General features: G+C 41.9%; 1 protein-coding gene across 2 annotated transcripts in view; it reads right to left on the bottom strand.

The window, feature by feature from the left end:
• Positions 1-21405, bottom strand: part of LOC119904994 (ephrin type-B receptor 2-like) — a 60789-nt gene extending 39384 nt beyond the window's left edge. Inside the window, exon 1 of one of the 2 annotated variants that reach the window (XM_038721649.1) lies at positions 21090-21405. In XM_038721649.1, coding sequence (XP_038577577.1) covers positions 21090-21192 — 103 coding nt within the window. In that variant the 5' untranslated portion in view covers positions 21193-21405. The remainder of the gene's footprint in view (positions 1-21089) is intronic. The other variant, XM_038721650.1, reaches the window with a different exon arrangement.
• Positions 21406-22971: the final 1566 nt, after the last annotated feature.

Below are 22971 nucleotides of genomic sequence, written 5' to 3'. Positions count from 1 at the left end.
AAATGTCAGACTGTGAAGATGAAACTTTCATGTTCACCTGGTTGCTGCTGTTTACTTTCACCCCAGATGCGTGTGGAATGTTTGGGGGTTAGGGTTATACGTTTATGTATATAAATAACTGTATATATTGTTTTATTTTATTTTACATGTTACCATATTTTAATATAGGCCTACACTTAATATGTTGTGTGTGTAGCATCAAGGAACTACAAGATTCATTTCATGACTAATTAGAGGATGGATTAATCGTAAGAATATGGGACAAAAGTTATTATAGCTTAGAAACAATTAATGATAGAGAGACACAGAATGTTTTATTTTACCCAATCAGAGGAAGGTAATGTGATGATTTCTAGCCAATGAAAACGACTCTGTAGTATTCTGCACCCTGAGTTAGGAGGCCGAGACAGAAATATATGGCCTGCCATTTTATGGGCAGCTGTGAATCAGAAGGTTGGTGGTTCAATTCTGGCTCCCCCAAGCTGCGTGTAGAACTGTCCTTGGGCAAAATACTGAACCCTGAATTGCCTCTGGTGGCTGTTCTGCCAGTGTGTGAATGTTAGTTTCTGTTTGAGCACTTAGGCTCGGTGTATAAATGTGTGTGAATGGTGAATGCAGATGTAGTGTAAAAGTGCTTTGAGTGGTCGAAAAGACTAGAAAGGCGCTATACAAGTACGGAGCATTTACATTTATCTCAATGGACTGTGACAGATGTGGAGGAGTGATTGACTTACCATTACGTAATGGCAAAGAGGAACAGTTTTCACAGCAGAAGCATTTATATACAGTCTATGTGAAGTTTCAATAAGAAGTTTGGAATGCGACGGAAGCTAACACTACACGCAGCCGCAAGCTATTTTACCGAGGAAACAACACAACAGGATCAGCGATCCCTTTGACACAGGTATGTAACTCAAATACCATCTTTATCATAAAATAATGTAATAGAATGCGATCGTGATGGTTTATTGCCAGTTGTTTTGGATGTATGTGTGTGGATGGGATGATTTGGTGAGAAACACGTCGTAAAGGTTATCTATAATGTACACGCTGTCCATGAGGCTGCCTTATTTCATTGTTCTAGGCACATTTTGTTGAAAACCTGCATATGGATGTTACACAAAGGGTTGGATAAACATGTTTTGAGTTCCGAAGCTGTTCAGTAATGATGTATAAGGTGTGATTTTCATTAATAAATCACAAAAATCTAATTTTCGTTCACAAAATTCTCTAGTTTATTGTGCATTTTCACGCCAAGCAAATGCACTTGTAGCCATCTGTACACCCATGAGAGTGTTGGTCTGAAAATGGGGTGTGATCAGGTGTATTGTTGGCACATCTTGAGGCAGCAGAAAGCAACTGCAACTCGACTGTAATCTCCCGACACGCCGACAGGAGTTCTACACCTCCAAAAGGTCTCACACACAGTCCAGGTTCATACAGTGAAACTGTTTGGAGTGAAGCAGCCGTCCTCCTGATCAGTCCTGAGCTCCATCAGAGGTCTAAAGTATTTTACTGCACACATGGAAACGTTTAAAATGACTGACAGCAGCCTCTCTAATCATGAAAGGAAATTATTAAAGACACATACATCAATAAAACACAAATAAAGAAACCAGTGGAAGAGAGAGAGATGTGACCCAGTCTGCTTCACTGATATGAAGCCACAGAGCTGCAGAGGAACATCAGGCTTCATGATCAGTTTTTATATATTAATATTTATATATAATTTATATATTAAGTCCACACTTCTGTCCATATCCCCCCTCTGCTGTCAGTCTGCAGTTCAATCAGTCAACTGATCTGATCTATCTCATCCGTCATTATAATAGCAATGCACCAATGTACAATCGCACCTGGCTTTTAAAGGGAGATGACGCTCACACACCCATGACTAATTCACAGACTGAGTACGACCATTTTTTCCGCCTTTAAACTAGCTACTAGAATTAGAGTTGGACACGCCCCAAACGCACCTGCACCACGCGCTTCACGCAGTGCGCTCAGATGGTTAAAATAAGGCCCTATGTGTTTTTACCCTCGCTGCAGCACAAATTGCCCATTTGGGACAAATAAAAAATTTAAATCAATTGACTATATATAACCTGGCACTATATAATTACAATTTATATACAACTTGGCACTATATCAGGTTATATTTAGCATTAAAATCACACATGTGCTACTGTTTACCAAAATCAACCATTTTTTGAACTCCAGACAGTTTTACTTACAAAACAAAGTGTTTGTGTTATAGATTCATGTCAACACAAAGATTCTAACTTTACATTATTAATGCCAGTCTCGTTTGGATTTTCAGAAATGCGAGCAGCCACTGTTGGATCTAAATGGCCCATTTTTCCGGCTGCTCGCTTCCTGTTAGTATCAGCGACGATTAATGAGGAGCTGGGAGGGAGCGGTGAGCCAGGTGTCAGAGCCGCCGCTAAACAGGAATAAAGAGGCCACGAGCACTGACCCAATACCAATTCCCACAGACTCAGCCAAGAAGGAAGCAGGAGGGACAGAAGAGGGTGAAGCCCTGAACGTGTCTCTGTACTGCAGCTCTGATTACACCAGTTAAAGCTTCATTTTCGTATAGACAACAAAGTCTAAAGTATTCTGTGTTTTCCACATAGCTGACTCACAGCGACATCCAGGAGTAGAACCTGCTGATTCACCTGAGTTGAAACCAGAACTCTACCGAATAAGCCAAAGTTCTCAAATCGACTAAAGGAAATGGTCTCTAAGTGAACATTGGATCCAATGAATGTGTCCCTGGTGAAATTTTTTATTTTTTTTTAATTTATTTAAAAGGGACAGTGCATATTAACGGACATCTTAGCTTTTCAGCGATGTAAGTATGCCAGAATTAGCCCAAAGGCTACTTTGCATCTGTAGTCCCCCGTCAGGTCATCACAGTACAAGGTAACACAGGTAAACATTGAAAATAGATACGATACAACACAATTTAAGAGATGCCACAATTTTCAACAACATATTATAAAGACACCACTGTTAGTAGACAGGGATTATGATCTTTTGATGGCTAATGGTAGGTGTAGGATATCTTACAGAAAAGTCAGAGTAAGGAGGTGGTTGGGGTGGGAGGAGGCCCAGAAACTGGACTTTCAACCAGGAGACTGGCGTTCGTTTCCCCTTGTGAAACAAAAACTCAACACGGACTGTTTTTATGTAAGTTATGTAGGTTACATTACTTAAGTAACATAAGTTAACTGATGTACGCTACGCAGTTATTTAACCCAAACCATGACGTTTTACTAAACCTAACCAAGTACTTTTGGAGCCTAAACCTAACCAAATTGCAACATTTCACAAGTTTAACAAGTACTTTTATTTTGAAAGTCTAACTGAATGTTGCATATTTATTCTTGCTAACTTGACCAAGGAGCCTTAAAAGTTGAAAAATGACTGACATCCAAAAGCGACACCAAGGGGTGCTGACCAAGTGATGAACTGAGATGAGAATGTGAATGTTTCTATGATGTGAAAGATGATGAACCAATGCTACTGTTCACCCCAGCTCTACAGAGCTTTTTAGCCTCTTTCATCACCCAGTATTTCCCCCTACAACGCCCCCACCCTTACAGAAACATAAAATATCATGGAATCTGCATCTGTTGATGCAATTTCTAAAACTCGGGCTTTTCCCAGCAGTATGAGTGCAGCTTTAAGCCAAACAAACAGAAAAATACTGCTGCTGTGTTTTGGTGTTTACAGGCTTCTGCACTCTCTGTGTCGGTGTTTCAGTGAGGGCGGGGCTAATCCACCACATGATTGCAGATGTGTCTCCACTTTTTCTGATGACAAAATGTGCTTAAACTGTAAAACACAGACCATCCCCCTGAAAGAAAAAAACTCCCTGGGGAAACACTGATCACCCTGGTTTAAATTAGGTCAGAAAGAAAAACACAAACTTGTACAGCTTTTTTTCTTTCCTGCTGAGGTTCTCCACATAGCTGTGTCTTCAAATAAATCCATGTACAAAAAATACATTTTGCCAAAGTAAAATTACACAACAAGGACTTTGAGATCCATCTTAGTTGTTTGTGCCACTGTGACAATATTGTATAAGTACAATCTTCATATAATACACCGTGTTAAGATATGTAGGCTATATATGTTTGTATTTGTATACACTGTATGTATAGCACATACAGTATTAGTGTACAGCATAATATAAATGTTGATACTGCATTTTCTATGGTTGCTATAAACCATAGACAGAAAAATACAGGTTCTTCTTCTGGTGTCATGCAGATGAGTTTTGTGTTCAGCAAACATGAAATGTGTCCTGATCAGAGGGATCAGAGAGACAGGAGCTTCGAAAACACAAGTTCATATATTTGTTAATAATGGAGAGCACTGCTGCAGTTGTGCATCTAAAATGCAGGCGGGCTGTGATTGGCTGGAGCTGCTGATGGGAGCTGGAGCAGGGAAATGGGGACAGCGTGGGCTGGCGAGGGCGGGGGTGCATTAGTATATGTTGCCCTCCTTTCGTGACTAGACATTCGTCATGGCAGCTCCTCTGTCTCTGCTGTTTGAACACAACTGACTGGACACTGTGCTGCTGAAATCACTCCACATGAAGGAGCTGCTGAACGCTAATGACATGAAGCTGCAGCCCAGAGCACCAACACTTTGTACTAAGCTCTGCCATCTTAATGAGCTGTTATTATTATCATCATCATTATTATTATTATTTAGGATGTATATTTCAGTAAACCCTGTGCTGGATGTGATGCTGCATGTAAAGCTCATTCTGACCAATAATAGCAGCCGCCCTTCCCACTGGCTCCATCTGTCCCTGCATTCCTGCAGTATATATATATATATATATATATATATATATATATATATATATATATATATAGAGAGAGAGAGAGAGAGAGAGAGAGAGAGCTCTTATTCTGCCTTTCTCTGCACGATTCAATGAAAAGTAGGGCAAAGAGGAGGAGAGAGTGGGCGAAGTCCAGCACACATAATCCTTGTAGGCTGCGCCACGCTCTGTATGCCACGCTGGATTAAACCCACAGGCATACATCAGCGAAATTCACTTTGTTTTATGTCATGGTGCTGCCCGCGATGCTGCTTCCTGCTTTGAGACTGCAGCACAGTTTCCTGACGAATTCTGACCCTTTCTTCCTAATCACACATTATTTAACTGGAGCTTTTAAGTTATGATGTATTAGTAGATTTGTGATATGATTCATATCACACACAGATCATGATGTGTTGGGAGCGAGAACGGGCTGCTTGTAGAGGGACTCTACCACAGGGTGAACAGCTGATGGTCAAATTGTTCTGTTTAGTAACCAGCACAGAAAGAGCCTCACCTGCTCTGTAATGTGCAGGGATGAGTTCCTATGATGGAGGTCAGACTGGATCAGGTCCACCTGACCCACCTGACAGATCACATTCACCAACGATGTTTCTGAACGTTCAATACAAACATTTCTAAAATGATTAAGTCGCAGCAGGGCGACTACAGTGCTGGGGATTGAGCAGCTAATCTGTTTAAGGTTGGGGTTAGTGCGCTGGCACTGAGGATTGTAAAGTAAAGTTTGCTGCACAGTTCGAACTCCTGTCGACACCTGTATGGTGTGGCGCCTGAGAACTGGCCCGGCTGTATTTCCACGTCAGAATTTCCACGTCACCCCTTGGCGTCTCTTTTTAACGCCCTGGGTTCTCTTTACTGTTGTTTTTGGATGTGTAGGGCTCCGCAGTCAAGTTAACCAAAATAAATATGCAACATCTGGTTAGACTTTCAAAATAAAACCTGGGATTAATATTGCTCAAATGTCACAGTTTGTTTAGGATAAAGAAAAGATCATTTGGTTTGGTTTAAAATAACTATATTGTTTATGTGACTCAACTTATGTCAGAAAAGTAATGTTACTTATGTAATGTACATAGCTATTGTTACCTATGTAACTTAACTAAAAACAATCAATGGTAAGTTTTTGTTTCACGCGGGAAACGAACACCGGCCTCTTGGTGAAAGTCCGGTTTCCAGCCCACCCAAGTTGGACTGCAAGACTTTTCTGTATGTGAGACTTTTCTGTTATTTATGCACTACACCTATTTTTAGCAATCATAAATGACACAATACAAACTGACGCCAACGGGTGCTGACCATGTGTCCATATGTGTCCACTTGAGAATGGGTGGCACACACAGATACAGTAGCGTCTGCCCCTCAAGCTGCCTGCTGGCCTTCATGCAATTAAAGCAGCATACAGTAGGTTTCCCCTGCAGCATGATGAACCCAGTAAACACACACTGAGCACTCTCTCTCCACTCTCCAGTAAAAAAAAAAATTACTCTCTTCTGGGCAGCTGTGGCTCAGGAGGGTAGAGCGGGTTGGCCGTTAATCAGAAGATCAGCGGTTCAATCCCCGGCTCCCCCAGGCTGCGCGTCGAAGTGTCCTTGGGCAAGATACTGAACCCTGAATTGCCCCTGGTGGCTTTTCCGCCAGTGTGTGAATGTTAGTTTCTGTTTGAGCACTTCAGTGTATGAATGTGTTTGACTGGTGAATGCAGATGTAGTGTAAAAGCACTTTGAGTGGTCGAAAAGACTAGAAAGGCGCTATACAAGTACGGAGCATTTTACTCTTCTAAAAACGTATATTTTACTGTAATCATTATTTCTCCTACTTGATGTGTCTAACTCAAATTCTCTTCAGCTGATCACTTCCTGCGTCGTCATGTCAGGATGGCATTACTTCATGGCCCCATTATTATCCAACAACACCTTCAAACTAAATGACAACATACTGTAGGTTGTTTGTCCATGCCTCCCAAAACGACACAGCATTTCCTGTACCAGTCCAGCGAAAATGCCACCGGACTTACGTCACATGACATTCAACACGTGGTTTACATTGTGAAACAGTCGCAGTTGGGTTAGGTTTACGGAAAACATCGCGGTTTGGGCTAAAATAACTACATTATGTAAATCAGTAATGCTATTTATGTTAAAACTCAACAGAGGCCACAATAAATATTTAGTCATTATATTAGACACACAACTAACATTTAAATCACAAGTTAAAAAAGTTGTAAACAGAATTTAATTTAATTTGGTAAATTTTAGACACATTAGCAATAATTTAACTACAGAGGCCTCAAAGTTGTGCATCAATGCCTCAATACTCTCACACATGAACTACTGTATGACCAGCTGGACACAGACAGGAAGGGCCGCATTACAGTCAGTAGAAACAGTTTATAAACGGGCTTTGAAAACAATGGATAAGAAGTCAAATTCATATCATCATTGTAATATTTCAAAGAAGCATGGCTTTTTAAACTGGGAAAATATGGTCAACTTTGCTGATATCTTGCTTGTGTATAAAATGTTCCATGGTTTAGCCCCCCTTCCACTCAATGAATTCATTAAACAAAATCTTAACTCATCTACCAGAGGTGACTGTAAAATACCATTTAGGAAAAGTTCCTTTGGACAGTCAGCCTTTTCCTACGCACCTGGAAAACAATACTAAGACAAATTTCTTCTCTCACCACCTTTTCCAAAGCTATAAAAGTGGTTACTGCACAATCAAATACACTGAACAAAATTATAAACGCAACACTTTTGGTTTTTCCCCCCATTCTTCATGAGCTGAACTCAAAGATCTAAGACTTTCTCTATGTACACAAAAGGACTTTTTCTCTCAAATGTTCACAAATCTGTCAAAATCTGTGTTAGTGAGCACTTCTCCTTTGCCGAGATCATCCATCCACCTCACAGGTGTGGCATATCAAGATGCTGATCAGACAGCATGGGGATTGCACAGGTGTGCCTTAGGCTGGCCACAATAAAAGGCCACTCCAAAATGTGCAGTTTCACTGTATTGGGTGGGTCTGTGGGGTCTGGAAACCAGTCAGTAAATGGTGTGAGCATCATTGGCCTCACGCAGTGCAACACATTCCCTTCACATAGAGTTGATCAGGTTGTTGATTGAGGCCTGTGAAATGTTGGTCCACTCCTCTTCAATGGCTGTGCGAAGTTGCAGGTCGAGACCCCGATGAGGACGACGAACATGCAGATGAGCTTCCCTGAGATGGTTCCTGACAGTTTGTGCAGAAATTCTTTGGTTATGCAAACTGATTGTTGCAGCAGCTGTCTGGGTGGCTGGTCTCAGATGATCTTGGAGGTGAAGATGCTGGATGTGGAGGTCCTGGGCTTGTGTGGTTACACGTGGTCTGCGGTTGTGAGGCTGGTTGGATGTACTGACAAATTCTCTGAAACTCCTTTGGAGACGGCTTATGGTAGAGAAATGAACATTCAATTCACGGGCAACAGCTCTGGTGGACATTCCTGCAGTCAGCATGCCAACGCTCCCTCAAAACTTCCGACATCTGTGTCATTGTGCTGTGTGATGGAACTGCACATTTTGGAGTGGCCTTTTATTGTGGCCAGCCCAAGGCACACCTGTGCAATACCCATCAGAATCTTGATATGCCACACCTGTGAGGAGGATGGATTATCTCAGCAAAGGAGAAGTGCTCACTAACGCAGATTTGTGAACAATATTTGAGAGAAATAGGCCTTTTGTGTACATAGAGAAAGTCTTTGATGAAGATCTTTGACTTCAGCTCAGGATGAATGGGGGGGGGGGGGGGGGGGAGTGTTACGTTTATAATTTTATTTAGTATATGTTCTCATAATTTCCAGTAGTGCTTCTGTCATTGTTTTTTACATATTCCTGTAATCACAGGCTGATGTATTTTACATGTCATATTAATTGTGCTTGTCTGATTTTGTCTGTGCTTATGTAATTTGTGCTTTTATGTTTATCTATGCTACTGTGTTGTCTGCTTATGATTGTATGTGTATGTTTGTAGTGTTTTCTGCATGCCATGTTTTAATGTTTTTTTCTTATGGCATCAACCTGCCAGGGACTCATTTACATTTTAGACATTGTCCTTATGTTCAGCACAGTCCCTTTTAAACAAACAAATACCATTCAATATGGGTCAGTAATAATGTGCTGAATGTTTATTCAAAACTCCATCTGCTAATGAAGACTGTGTGCTGCAGCTGAAAGCTCTGGGTAAAGCACGTACTTAGACCTTAAGTTGGGATTGTTTTGTTAGAAGACCAAGAATGAAATGTCAAGCTAAACATTTGAGGCGACACGGATCAACAGATCTCCGTGACAACTGAGCAAACATCCACTGATGAAGACACTGGAAAAAAGTGGGTCTGACTGTGCTTATCCATCTTGAGTTTACACTGCATGCACAATTACTGGGCAAGTAAGTATTCTGATTTTTTCTATGAACATTTCCAACTCTAAACCACATAAACGTGAATGCTTATTGGAGTTAATCATTTTCAGGTGAAATGTATTTGTGTAATGAGGGAGGGAGTGGTAAAAGTGAATCGCACCAAGGTGTGCATGATTATTAGGCAGCTTCATTACATCATGTAAAATGGACTAAAAAAAGAGATTTAACTGAAACTGAAAAGTCAGAAATTGTAAAATGTCTTTCAGAGGAATGCAACACTCTAAACTCACGCTAAACTTTTGAGGCGTGACCAGCGGACAATCAAACATTTTGTAGCTAACAGTCAACTGGGGCGCCAAAAAAAGGCACCAATTAACTGCAAAAGACTTGGAGTAGAATTAAACATGAAGCTACCAGGAATCCAGTATCATCCAGTGCCACCATATTCCAGAACTGCAACCTACCTGGAGTGTCCAGAAGTACAAGGTGCTCAGAGACCAAGGTTATTATCGTAAACGAAGATGAACAAAATAACAAAAACTAGATGTGAAAAAACATTGTCATTAACTGGGCAGTTGGTCTTGCCGGACCGGCAGTTTAGTGGTGTGCGCGGTGATTAGCAAATTAGCAAAGTCCGATAGGCACCTGTTGGTGAGCCGCGGGTGTGTCATGCTTTTCTCCTCCGCGTGAAGAGCTGCACGCTGCATGCCGTGTGGCTGTCCTGCCACAATTGCTTTATCCATCAAGAGAGCCTGGGGTCAGGGCGGCGTCTGGCTGCATCGATTGTAGCAGCTGGTGACCGCTGTTACCAGGAGAGCCCCATGTAACGTTATGGGGAGGCTAACTTTGCCAGGAGACCCAGGTAGGGATCGTCTGCGTAGTTGGTGGGATTTGAACATGTTTTCTATTATCTTTTATACATAGCCTACATGTGTACAAAATAATATGAATGCAACAACTGTGCAGAGCTTTGTTTAGTTTAGTTTGGGTTGCAGGTAGTGAGTCACTGTCTTAGTGGTTTTCTTTTCCTTGCTCTGTTCTGATAGTCTGGCATAGTGCTCATCCTGTGTGTGGGATAAAGTTGCTCCTTGCCCATTGATTGTGAGCTCCCCTTGCGCTGGGTTAACAGTCTGCTGGTCATTATATTTACTGCATGTCAGCCAGTGTGTGTTTTATGGGCTCATTCATATCTCAGCCAACCTGTCTCTCTGTGCTTTTAACATAGAATCTATTTTTTGATTAATGTAGGTTTACATTTTAATATAGCCTAACTGTTTTCCAGTCATACTTACCTTCAGGGTTATACGGACCTGTTGTTTGTGGCTCTAAAGGGGGCAATCTTCCAGGTAGGGTATCTTCCAATTTCTTAGCTGTCCATCACCTACATTTATTGTATTTCACCTATTTAACCAAGAATGATAGACTGATGTAATAAATTTCTTTGGACCACTGGGTAGTAGGATTAGGGTAGTTTGCTCTTAGGGTTTTCTGTATGTAGGTTTTAAATTATACCGTAGATGTAGCATGGGCTTCATAGATTTGCAGCATTTATTTAGACAATGTGTTAGTACTTCAAATATATATATATACACACACACACACACACACTTAGTGTTTGGGCCCCTACAAGCTTCACATAGCTTAAAAAAGGTGTCCCTTTTCACAAATCTGCATTCTTTCTAATGATTGTACTTGCATTTTAATGTTTTGGGAATGTCAAAGTCAAACACATCCACCACTGAAGAAGATTCACAAGTTGAAGTGCCAAGATTGTGCAAAGAAATACCTGAAGACAGATTTTTCAATGGTTTTATGGACAGATGAAATAAGAGTGGCTATTGATGGATGGGATGGACGGGCCCGTGGCTGGATCACTGATGGACAGGGCACCACTTCGACTCAGGAGCCAGCAAGGTGGAGGAGGGGTACTGGCTGCTATCATTAAGGATGAGATAGCTGGACTGAAACTCAACTCCCAAACATGCTGCCAGTTTCTGGAAGATACTTTCTTCGAGCAGTGGTACAGGAAGAAGTCCTCAGCATTCAAGAAGGCCATAATTTTTATGCTGGACAATGATCCATCACATGCATCCAAGTTCTCCACTGCTTGGTTAGCCAGCAAGGGCCTCAAAGATGATAATGACCTGGCCCCTTTCCTCACATGACTTGAATCCTAGTGAAAACTTGTGGGCTATTCCTCAGATTTACAGTCAGTGAACACAACACACCTCTTTGACCAGCATCTGGGAGGCTGTGGTTGCTGCTTCAGCTTAAGATGATTCTGTGGCTGGAAGGCTCGTGGCAGTTATTGAATATATTGGTCACTAAATGTTTTAAATAAAATTTTATTTAATTTTCATTTTGTGTTGATACACTTACTCAAAAAATTAAGAATAAAAAGTAGTTTCATAGAACTTATTTTTGTAATTTAGCTGCCTCATAAATCGGCACACTTCTCCTGAGCAAGACAGACTCACGTCTCCTTAGTTAAACATTCAGATTTGGATGGACTGGGAGCGTTATGTTGGTTTACCTTGAGGGATACAGTTTGCCTACTAATTGTGCCCGCAGTGTAAATGAAACATCAGTGAAAAAGCTTCTAAAATCACACTGACACTGCGTTCCTCTACTGTTAGCTCTGATGACGTTCCTCTCAGACTGCAGAGACTGATGAGCAGATGTCACATGGACTAAATCTACTGATCTCCGGAGGAAACAGAACATGCTTCAGTGGCTTTATGCTTTACTAAAAGTTATGCTTCAGTGGATTCACAGTCTCAGAGTTTTGTTGGGGAGAATGCACTGAAGGACCTCTGTGGAAATGTAACAGGACGTGGTGTGACTAAAGTTGGGTGGTTTATAATTCGTTCCCCCACATTGAGTTCCTCTTATTCATCAGCTTGTGTTGTAGGGAAACTCTGAAAAGCTGAAGTGAACATTGAAAGCATCGCTCCTCCTCTGGTTTACCAGGAAAGATGCTTGTTAGACTTTGGCGTGTAGAGTGGCCCTCCTGCTGTGTTGCTCTGTGCTCACTGAGTAAAACATGAAACACTTGTGCAACAATCCCTCGCACGAACTGATCCTTTCTTAAATAAGAAACATGTCACATTCAGCAACGGTGATACATTTCGACAATGGATTTATATATGTTATAGGAAACAAAACGAAAGTGCATTCATCAGTGCATCTACCCAATTTATTATTTTGTGTTTGTATTTAATTGTTTAATTTATTGTTTTTAAGTGTCCATGTAAGGTGAAGAGTGAAGAGCAGAGAGGAAGTTCAGATCCAACAAGCAGAAAGACAGCTGGGTAACATGCTTCACCATCACTGTTACTGAGCTGATTCCACCTTTTAAAAAGACAACAGATGATCTCTGAGACAAATTAAAACATGCTAGTAACAATAACTTTAGTGGTGCTGGCTGCTCGCCGTCTGGCCTCTGACGAGACGTGCCGCGGCTCTCTGTCATGCTAACATCGAGTCATCAAGTTCAAATTTCCAAGTTTAGTGAAGCGGCCGTCAGCCAGTGAAGAACTGGGTCACGGGCTGTTTTACAGCTCAGTGTTTTCTATCACTGCTCCCAGAGGCTAAAGAGCACTGAGCTGCTCCAAACACTGAATATTGATTGGCTTAGATAACTGACCTCCTCTGAGAAATGTCAGGAAAGGCCACCGAAGCCGAGCTGGCTTCTCTCCAAGCACAAACTCAAAGCTTCTAACGAACTGGGACAAATGTCAGGCTGAATAACGTGAAGATCAAACTGAAATATGAATCCTTCTTTCTTGTTGTGTGAGGACATTTCATTTATAATGCCTCTGCAGATACTGTGCTAATAATTCAACCGCAACCTTTTTGGATTTCAGAAAACGGCGTTTTCCATTAACCTGACATCGGCCGACTGACAGCTGAGAGCCGGCGATGCTGGGAGACTACAGATTAACAGCCATGAGCGGTTTAGGTCCAGATGCTTTGATGGAGAACAGTCATGAGTACTCCAACCTGTGAAATCCAGGGGTAATATTTGACCAATCTGCATCATTTGACACCCGTGTTAGGAAGCCAAGCAGAAGAAATATTAGTAAACTGAACTAAAGATGCTGGTCCAACCATTTGTTTCATCTTGCATCGACTGCTGTAACACAGTGGCTGCGTTCCGATCCACAGTGAACATGAACAGCACTCCCTGCTCAGGGAATGTCAGTTAAGGGAACTTCCCTCAAGAAAAGTCTTCCATTCGGAACACCCTGCAACATCATCAAAGCACACGCAACTTCTGCCATGTTCTACCGTGGTGATATTCTATTAAAATGTATGTAACTTGTGAATGAATGTGATTGGATTAATTTTCAAGATATGCAGCGTCATTCTTAAAAAGGTTCATATGAGCATTGTTGTTTTTAGGTAACCTAACCTCTGAAATAATCATTTAAATAATGATAACATTAGTTACAACAACAACAGTTACAGATATACAAACTCTTTTGCCAGCTCCATTGTTAGTTTTTGCCGCTCCTATCAGGCGCAAAGGCTTATAGGTAATCTTTCTTCTCAACTTCCTGTGAACTGATGAACCGTTGTTCCCTTTATCCCTACACCGTTCACAGTGCCCTTTGAACTGAACATGTTGTGCTCCCTGCGCTTTGGAATCTCACTTAAAATAGCCGAATACCGTGTGCAGTCCACTTAACAGGGAACTACAGGGCGATCAGAACGCACCCAGTGTTCTCATCCCTTAGCATGTCTGTCCTTGATCGTCTGCAGGTGATCCAAAACTACTGTAAGGCTCCTCTCTAGGACAAAAAGACAGTCTCACATCACTCCTATACTGAGATCTGTCGCATACAGGATCCACTTCAAGATCCTGACTCTTACTTACAGAGCACTGCACGGCTCCTGCATATGTGGCTGAAGATCTACACCCTCACTCATCAGCTCGCTCTCTCAGGTCGAACAAGTAAAACCTGCTGTCTTTACCACGCGCTCGCCTTCAGACCCAAAGTGATCGAGCTTTGAGGACGCAGCATCTAAACTGTGGATGCTCTGCCCCCTCACGGTCTGCTGATTCTGTGGATTCCTTCAATTAGCAGACCGTGAGACGCACCTGCTCAACGTCAGGGTAAGCTGTATTCACCAAGTCTGCATCTACTACGTACTGTGCAGTTAAGACTATGGCTGCAGAGATGGTTGTGTGACAACGTGGCACCACATGTGTTACATTTGGGTTTAATTACCTGCAACAACAGAATGTGCCCTGTTTGGTTTTCAGGTCCCCCCCCCCACCCACATGTTTCCGTGACAACTGACTTTGCTCTGTTTATTATCCCATCAAAGGGATACTCCTTGTCTCACCTAAGTGTGACATAATCCAGGACAGCCGAACTTTCAATGTAAAAAGGACTCAAAGCATTTAATTAAGTTTAATTAAATCTTTAGTTACCTGATTACGTTTGCCTCTATTTGAGTAGTTATGTTAACTGTTGTTGCTATCCGTTGTTGATATTAGTGCTGAAAAGAAGTGTTTTTATTTTCAGCAAGACACTCCTTCATCTAATCCAAGCTTTCCTCATGTAACCTGAGCTCCCCCAAGTGGGCGAAATAAGTATTACATGCCCTCGTCGGAAATGCCGTTAAATGTATAAATATCCTGACCAATAATGTGACAATTGTTTCCTGTTACCAAATGCCGAGAACGGTACAACCGTTCAACCATTGAGTTTCGATTGTGGAAAATATTTGATTATAAGACGTGCAAATAGATTTCTTTTCTTTTAGACATTAAGTTTAGAAAGGCAGTCCCTTGGGAAACCTGAGACGCCCCCCGGGGAACCACGCCCCAGACAACAAAAGAGCGACACGCGACCTGCTCGCTCTCTTCCCTTCGCTGTTGGCTCTCTTCCTCTCTGCTCTGCTCCCTGGACGCTTCGGCACGCATTCGGCGTGCCTCGCCAGGCAACGCCCAGACTCGGCCAGCGAGACCGGCCTTTTGTTCGCATGAAGCTACACACCTGAAGTGCCGCGACATCGATCTGCCTTCAGTTTGGTTTATTTTCTTTATTTCTTTTGTTTGTTAAAGTTATGAGTCCGTTAAGTTACACTGGACTAATTCAGGAACGACCAAGTTCCATTTTAAGCCTTTTTTGTCGAGCCAAATTCACCGAGGTCAGACCAAGCCACGTGGTCTCGCCAGCTACAACGAAGGAAACCTGAAAACAGCCTACGGAGGAGGCGTTTTCAATCGGACACGGAGAACCCCGGAGAATCCCTAGCAAAAAGCCAGGATCGGGCAGCTAGTGTGGGACCCGTGCAACAGGCCAAAAGCAGGCTGTCGACAAGACTTAACACACGTCCTGTGATCAGATGTCCATTTTAACTCCTAAAATCACAGCATTAGTTTACTTTCAGTAGCTCTTCTATGCCGTATGAGTCAAATGCTTACCACAATCGAACCTCCAGGCTCATTGTTCAGAAAATGTTTGTTCCCTGTATCCAACCATCTTTTTATCACCTTAGTTAGAGAAAAAATTCGCTGTAATATAATCAAGAGCTGTGTGTGTTGCCTATTTCTACGTCCCTGCCGAGAGAATTGACCCTTTAGATATGAGACTGACTGACTGATTTAAGATAATTGAGCGATTATTAACTAACTGATCACTAGTAATAATTGTATAATTATTAAAACTACCTAGAGGTCCGGAGTCTCTAGGATTATAACAACTCCGGTGGTGCCCTGAAACGAGGAACATTGATTTTATGAATCTTAAAATTCATAATTGGGTATCAATTCTCATAAATTTATTAAAATGCATAACTATAAATTTTAGGTCTGCTACAATACATATAGGGGCGGCTGTGGCTCAGGAGGTAGAGCGGGTTGGCCGTTAATCGGAAGGTCGGCGGTTCAATCCCTGGCTCCCCCTAGTTACGTGTCGAAGTGTCCTTGGGCAAGATACTGAACCCCGAATTGCCCCTGGCGGCTATTCCGCCAGTGTATGAATGAGTGTGAATGCTAGTTTCCGTTTGAACCACTTAGGCTCAATGTATGAATGTGTGTGACTGGTGAATGCAGATGTAGTGTAAAAGCGCTTTGAGTGGTCGAAAAGACTAGAAAGGCGCTATACAAATACGGAGCATTTACATATAGAAACATGAACCTCCCTGGTGTTGTTATCATGAGCAACAAGGAACCAGCAGATCAGCAGCAGATTTATAAAGTCAAGTGCTCCGAACTGCCTGCTGGTCTCTTGTGCAGCTAAAGTGTACACCTGCTGAGAAACATCAATATGTCACATTTAAATATCTTCACTTCTTTACAAGTCTAAAGATTATAAAATATAATTTCAGTTAGACTTGAAAAGGAAGTAACCAGCATCTGTTAGTCTGTGTGGAACAATCTCAAATACTAAAATAAAGCTAAGAAAAACAGTATAATGTAATAACGTGAATAAAAACAGCAGGGCCGTTGTCTCAGCAGGAATTTAATAAATGACTTAGCATCTGATATTGCTCCTGCAGGCTGATGAGCGTTTCTCCTCAGCCCTGTGAACTGTGCCTAATCACAAGTCTTCCTGTGAAGGAAACAATTATCACGCAGCACTGTTCCTGTGAACAGCAGCAACAACAAAGGCTGCAACAAGACAATGCAATTATGAGCAATACAACTTCGGCTCCAATACTTGGATCCTACTGTTTTGTCTATCATTCCCATCAGTAATAACTGGACTTCACTAAAACTGTCTGTTGTGAGCATCCATCACAGTTCAGACTGTGTGCTTACAGTTTACCTGCACAATGAGGGATTATTAGCCTCCTTTCAGATGCGGAGTCAGTCTGGTTCCTTCACACCAAACTGGGAAAATCATTTATTTATGGAGCTGCTTTGTGACAAACAAAAACTGTTTACAATATATAATTATTATTATATTGTAATGTTACTGAATTTTATTTTTAAAGAGAAACGATAGAAGCTGCTAGCAACCTACCAGTTGCATTTTCACCAAAAATGATCACAACGGAAATAAGCTTTTTGGCTTATTTGGATGGGTTTTGTAGTTGGGGCATCCTATTAGAGGCGCGCCACTTTTATATTTACAACCAATAAAAAAAATTCAATAAATCAAAAACTGCTAACAGCTGGAAGCTCCCTGTATGCTGCAGGATTAAGATTTCACTTCACAGGATCTGGACCCAGAGCAAACATTACTGATGGGACATGAACAGAGATCAATTTTGAGGATGTTACGAGCACTTGTTTCAGGCACATGAGCACATTTATCTGCTTCCAGTGTTAGCACGGCTGTGAAGTGACACTCACAGGCTGTGAAAGAAACTTTCCAGCCCTTCAGTGATTTATCATCACTGCAGCAGCCTACTGATGACAACAAGTGAACAACTCCCAGCCTGAGAGAGAGGCTGTGTGTAGACTCCTGATTCCAGTCCTCAGATGTCAGCTTTGTGTTTTCCTTTTGGTAAAATGAGTCTGAAAATAAATAAATGAAGTTCTATCTGAAACCAGCCTACGGGATGTTTAATGTCTTATTTAATATTAACATTACGATGGTTACCATTAACACTATTATAAATATCTGTACCATTTTTCATTTAGTCTATAGCAACATCACCTTTACTGTCTGTACCTCTGTGTGTATACTGTGTAGTCTCTCTCTCGCTCTCTCTCTTACCATTAACACTACTATAAATATCTGTACCATTTTTCATTTAGTCTATAGCAACATTACCTTCACTGTGTGTACCTCTGTGTGTATATTGTGTTGGCTGCCTCCCTCCCCTCTCTCTCTCCTTACATCTCTCTCTCTCTCTCTCTCTCTCTCTCTCTCTCTCTCTCTCCCTCTCTCTCTCTCTCCTTCACCCCCAACCGGTCGAGGCAGATGGCCGCCCACCCTGAGCCATGGTTCTGCTCCAGGTTTCTGCCTCTTAAAAGGAAGTTTTTCCTTGCCTCTGTCTCCTAGTGCTGCTCTTGGTGGGAACTGTTGGGCTTCTGTAAATATCATCACAGAGTACGGTCTAGACCTGCTCTTTTATGAAAAGCGCTGTGAGATAACTGTTGTTGTGATTTGGCGCTATATAAATAAAACTGAATTGAATTGAATATTAAAGAACTTCACTTCCAGTTATTCAGCTCTGGCTCGTGTTCACTGATGCAGAGCAGGTTAATGTATGTTAGGTATGAAAGACATGTTCACATCTAAAAATAATGTCACATGTCTTTTTCCTTTCAAAATAAAACCCAGTCCTCTGCAGCATTACAAGGTCTTCCATAAGGTTAGGACAGACTGAAGAGAGAAAGGTCAGCAGCAGAAGAGGCCGAGAAATCCTGACTTTCAGTCCCAGCATGGGTCAAGGACCATTTACATTTGTTCATTTAGCTGACGCTTTTATCCAAAGCAACTTACAATTGCTATATATGTCAGAGGTCACTGTGCCATCACCACACCCAAAAACCAAAACACCGGTGCCTACACTTAGAAGCAGCTCTAACCACAATGAGCAAAAATAAGTGCACCTTTTGGGCTGCCTGAAATGTCTCTGTGGTAAAGCATTGTGTTTCAGTTTTGGGGTTTTAAATGTGCTGTTAGAAAATCACAAGCAGAGGTGAACATCATGCCAGCTGCAGCGAGCACTGAGAGGACACAGATACTCATCCAGCAGACACAGCAGTCAGAAAAGGCAGCTTTACAAACCACGCCAGGTGAGTGCCGAGACTCTCAGGGGGCCCCAGTTCATCTGTGTGACAATGACCTGAGGCGGTATAATATTCCGGGCTTGCACCAGTGCACATCTGGAGATACTTTTAAATCGAAGCTGAAAATTCACATCTTTAGACCAACCTCTCCTGGTGCTTCATAATTTGTATTCTGTTTTTATAATATGCATCTTATCAATGCACTTGCAACTTCTATCTTTAACTATGTATAAACTGTATGACCTGTTAATGTTAAGTGTCCTTAGGTGACAGAAAATGTATTGTTATTATTCCAGTGATGGAAAACTGGCTGGTTTCTGCAGTTCTGGGGAAAAATGAGTTGGGGGTACAGGGATGCATGTGGGGGGTGATGGCCACTATGGTGATAGACAGATTGTAATATATATATATAAATTAATATCTCCCACATTTTGATTCATAGTGATTTTTTATTTTACCAACCAAGTGACAAAGACAGTAAGATAATGTGTTACAGATGTTAATGATAAATCCTATTTGTTTTATTTTATTTGTACTAAATATTAAATGCCCAAAGTTATTCATACCCCTTCAAATTATTGAAAACCTTTGAGAAAATGCAACTTTCTCTACCATTTCTAATGAGCATTCTAATCACCTATAAATTGAGTAGTTCTAGTTACTGCAAATCATGTCTAAAACTAAAGAGATTACTGAGGACCTCCAGCTGCACATTGTGGCTCCTCACAAGACAGGGAAAAGCTAGGAATCCATTTCCAAGTGTTTCAGGTGCTGGTGGCCACAGTGCAATGCATATTTAGAAAGTACAAGGAGTCACTCACTGTAAGACCACGCAAAGGGCGTGGTATTAAGCCAAAAGTGACCCCTGCCCTGGCAAGAAGGGTAGTGCGAGAGGCCAAGAAGAATGCAAGGATCACCACCATCCCATCCTGATGAATCTGAGCAACACTGGATCTTTCAACAAGACAATGGTCTGAAACATACAGCCAGAGGAGTCCTTCCAACCTCAAAGACCTGCAGATCATCGCAATAGAGGGGTGGTCCAAAATCCCAGTGGAGACATGCAAAAAGCTTGTTGTGATGGCAAATAAAGGCTTTGCCATTGATTACTGAGATTTTTGTTAGGGGGTATGAATAATTTGAGGCATGGCATTTTTAGTAGAAATTTTTAAAAACACATAGGTAAGATTTATCATTAACATCTCTAACACATCATCTTACTGTGTTTGTCACTTGTTTATGTCATTGTCATTTCCAGCCAGATGAAACCTATTGAATTAAAATTTAGCATGGGTATGAATAATATATATACTGAAAATACATAAATATACAGTATATAAATGTACTATGAAGCCACAGCCCTCACATTTAAGTCCCACATCACATGCTTTAAGAAGGATTTAAGGCTGTTAACACCATCCTATTATATGTGTTTGTATCATCTTGTTGATACAAAGATGTATGTTTACTATTGATACAGTAACGACCCTGTACGCAGGATAAGCAGTTGACGATGGATGGATGGATGTTGATACACTCAGTATAGTTTTTATGGCTGCACCATCAAATGGAAATATTTTACACATACAACATTTGACAAATTCTTTGGAAACAACAAAATTCAACATAAAGTTCTGTGGTTTGAACAATGTTCGGCTGCTCAGCGGAGAAATGATAATTGTCTTTTTTATGCATGGGTAGATTTCCATTAATTTCCATAAATGCTCCTACTCATCCTCATCCTGGAGGTTCACCACTCTCTCAGGGGAGAGCTGCATGTTTACTGTATGTGCTGTTCACATAGTCCTGCATATTTAATACAGCAGCCTAACCTATATAAGCACACATGTTGCAGAGGCATACACGCTGATCAGGACCAGGTCAGAGTGACCAATCACAGTGCGGGGACCTATAGACCCAATAATAATAATAATAATGATGCCTGTCGAGACAACGCGGCTGTAGCCTTCTGCAGATTATTTCGGCGGCCTATAATGAATTAAAGATTCATTCCTCTCCAGCAGTAACGAGTTTGCACCGAGCTTTAACATTCCTGTCTGCTGTGGTTCTACATTCATGATGTCCGCACACACTCAGACATTCAATGGAAGAAGAGTTAAACATCGGCTCACCTTCGACAGCCCACACCGCCGGCAGCATCCAGAGGAAATATAAGAGATCCATAATGAGAGTTCTTCTTCCCGGTGTCTGACCGTAAAGAGCCAACGCTTTCATCGCGCAGCCGTCCAGCAGCGGGCCATCGACTGTGGCTTCATTCAGAGCTGCAGAGCATCCTCCTCATCACCCGCATCATCCTCGGCAGCGGCAACAGAGGGATAAAGGCTGAGGAGCTGCTGCTCGGGCCACTTTGGGCGAAACCAAAAGGAAGGGGCGGGAACACAGCGGAACAAACGGCGAAACAGCACCGCTGGCCGGATCCTAGCGAGCTTTACTTTGAAAATCCACCAGAAGATGTCCTACTGTGGGCTTCTGTTAAAGTGCTGTCAATCAAATAATCACACCAGTTATTAGATAGACTGTTTATTTCCAGCGGTGAAAAGTAACTAAGCTAACTTTGATGTAGGCCTATTTCTATCTTCTGCTATGTTATACTTCACCACAATTCAAATGTAAAACCCTTCATTTGTTTTACAGCTATAATTACTTTCTTAATTAATAAAACACATATAGGCCTGTAAAATACAATATATTGTAAAATATTAAATCAATGGTTCACAACATGCTTGGCTTCCTGCGTCTGGTTGGGCCGTCCTCACATTTCTAAACTTCTCACAGGGTTTCCTTGAAATATCAGAGTTTTGTAGCAAAACTTTATTTGTCTTTTTACTTCGTTCCTCTTCTGTTAATCATCTCACGACCACATTCTTTTCTTCAACAGACACTTTCACTGGTTAGATGACATCTGACACTTCAACCACATTTAACTATCTCTATTTAACTGACATTTTAACTGCACTTATCTCTCACTCTTCAACTGCTTTCAGCCGTTAAAAATCATAAATCGTTTTACGATGTTTCAAAAGCTCCAAAGAATCGACATGTTTAACACATTATTATCCTGTACCCTCTACTCTGTGCCATGTACCCTTTTTCCTGAAGACCAACCTGCACCCTTTAACCTGTGCCCCGTATCCTTTATGTTGTACCCTCTACCTTGTGCTATATGCCCTGAAACCATTATTCTGTCCCCTCTACACTGTACCCTTTTCCTCGTAGGCCTTCCCTCTACCCTGAACCCCGTGCCCTGAACCCATTATTCTGTACCCTCTACCCCATACCATTTTTTCCTGTAGGCCTACCCTTTATCCTGTACCCTCTAGCCAGTGTCCTATATCCTGTCCCCTTTATTCTGTATCATGTACACTGAACCCTTTATCCTGTACTTTCTACCCTGTGCCATGTACCCTTTTTCCTGAAGGTCTACCATCTACCCTTTATCCTGTGCCCTGAACCCTTTATTCTGTAGGCCTACCCTCTACCCTGTGCCCTGAACCCGTTATTCTGTATCCTCAACTCTGTGCCTGGAACCCATTATCCTGTACTCTCTACCCTGTGCCATGTACCCCTTTTCCTGAAGGCCTACCCTCTACCTAGGTCTAGAACCTGAGGACCTATAGGATCTATATATGACTAAATGTTTTAGAGAGTTTGGTGACTGAGCTGCTGTTACGTCCACAGACTGTCTGAGCTATTTCATAACACATGAGACGGTGTGGTGGGGGGGTAGAGAAAGAGAGACAAGGAAGTAGAGAGGGAGAAGGAGGGAGTGGGAGAGAGAGAGAGAGAGAGAGGGAGCAAGGAGGTAAAGAGAGGGAGGGAGAGAGTGAGACAGTAAGAGGGAGAGAGGGAAGTAGAGGGAGGTAGAGAGAGAGAGTAAGAGGGAGTGAGGGAGGTAGAGAGAGAGGTGGAGATAAGGAGGTAAAGAGAGGGAGGGAGAGAGTGAGACAGTAAGAGGGAGAGAGGGAAGTAGAGGTGGTAGAGAGAGAGAGTAAG

Source organism: Micropterus salmoides, unplaced genomic scaffold (genome assembly GCF_014851395.1).
Source record: "Micropterus salmoides isolate LMB-PRFRI ecotype aquatic unplaced genomic scaffold, ASM1485139v1 Ms_hic_scaffold_16, whole genome shotgun sequence".
Taxonomy (NCBI): domain Eukaryota; kingdom Metazoa; phylum Chordata; class Actinopteri; order Centrarchiformes; family Centrarchidae; genus Micropterus; species Micropterus salmoides.
This window is presented reverse-complemented; position numbering and strand designations above follow the sequence as displayed.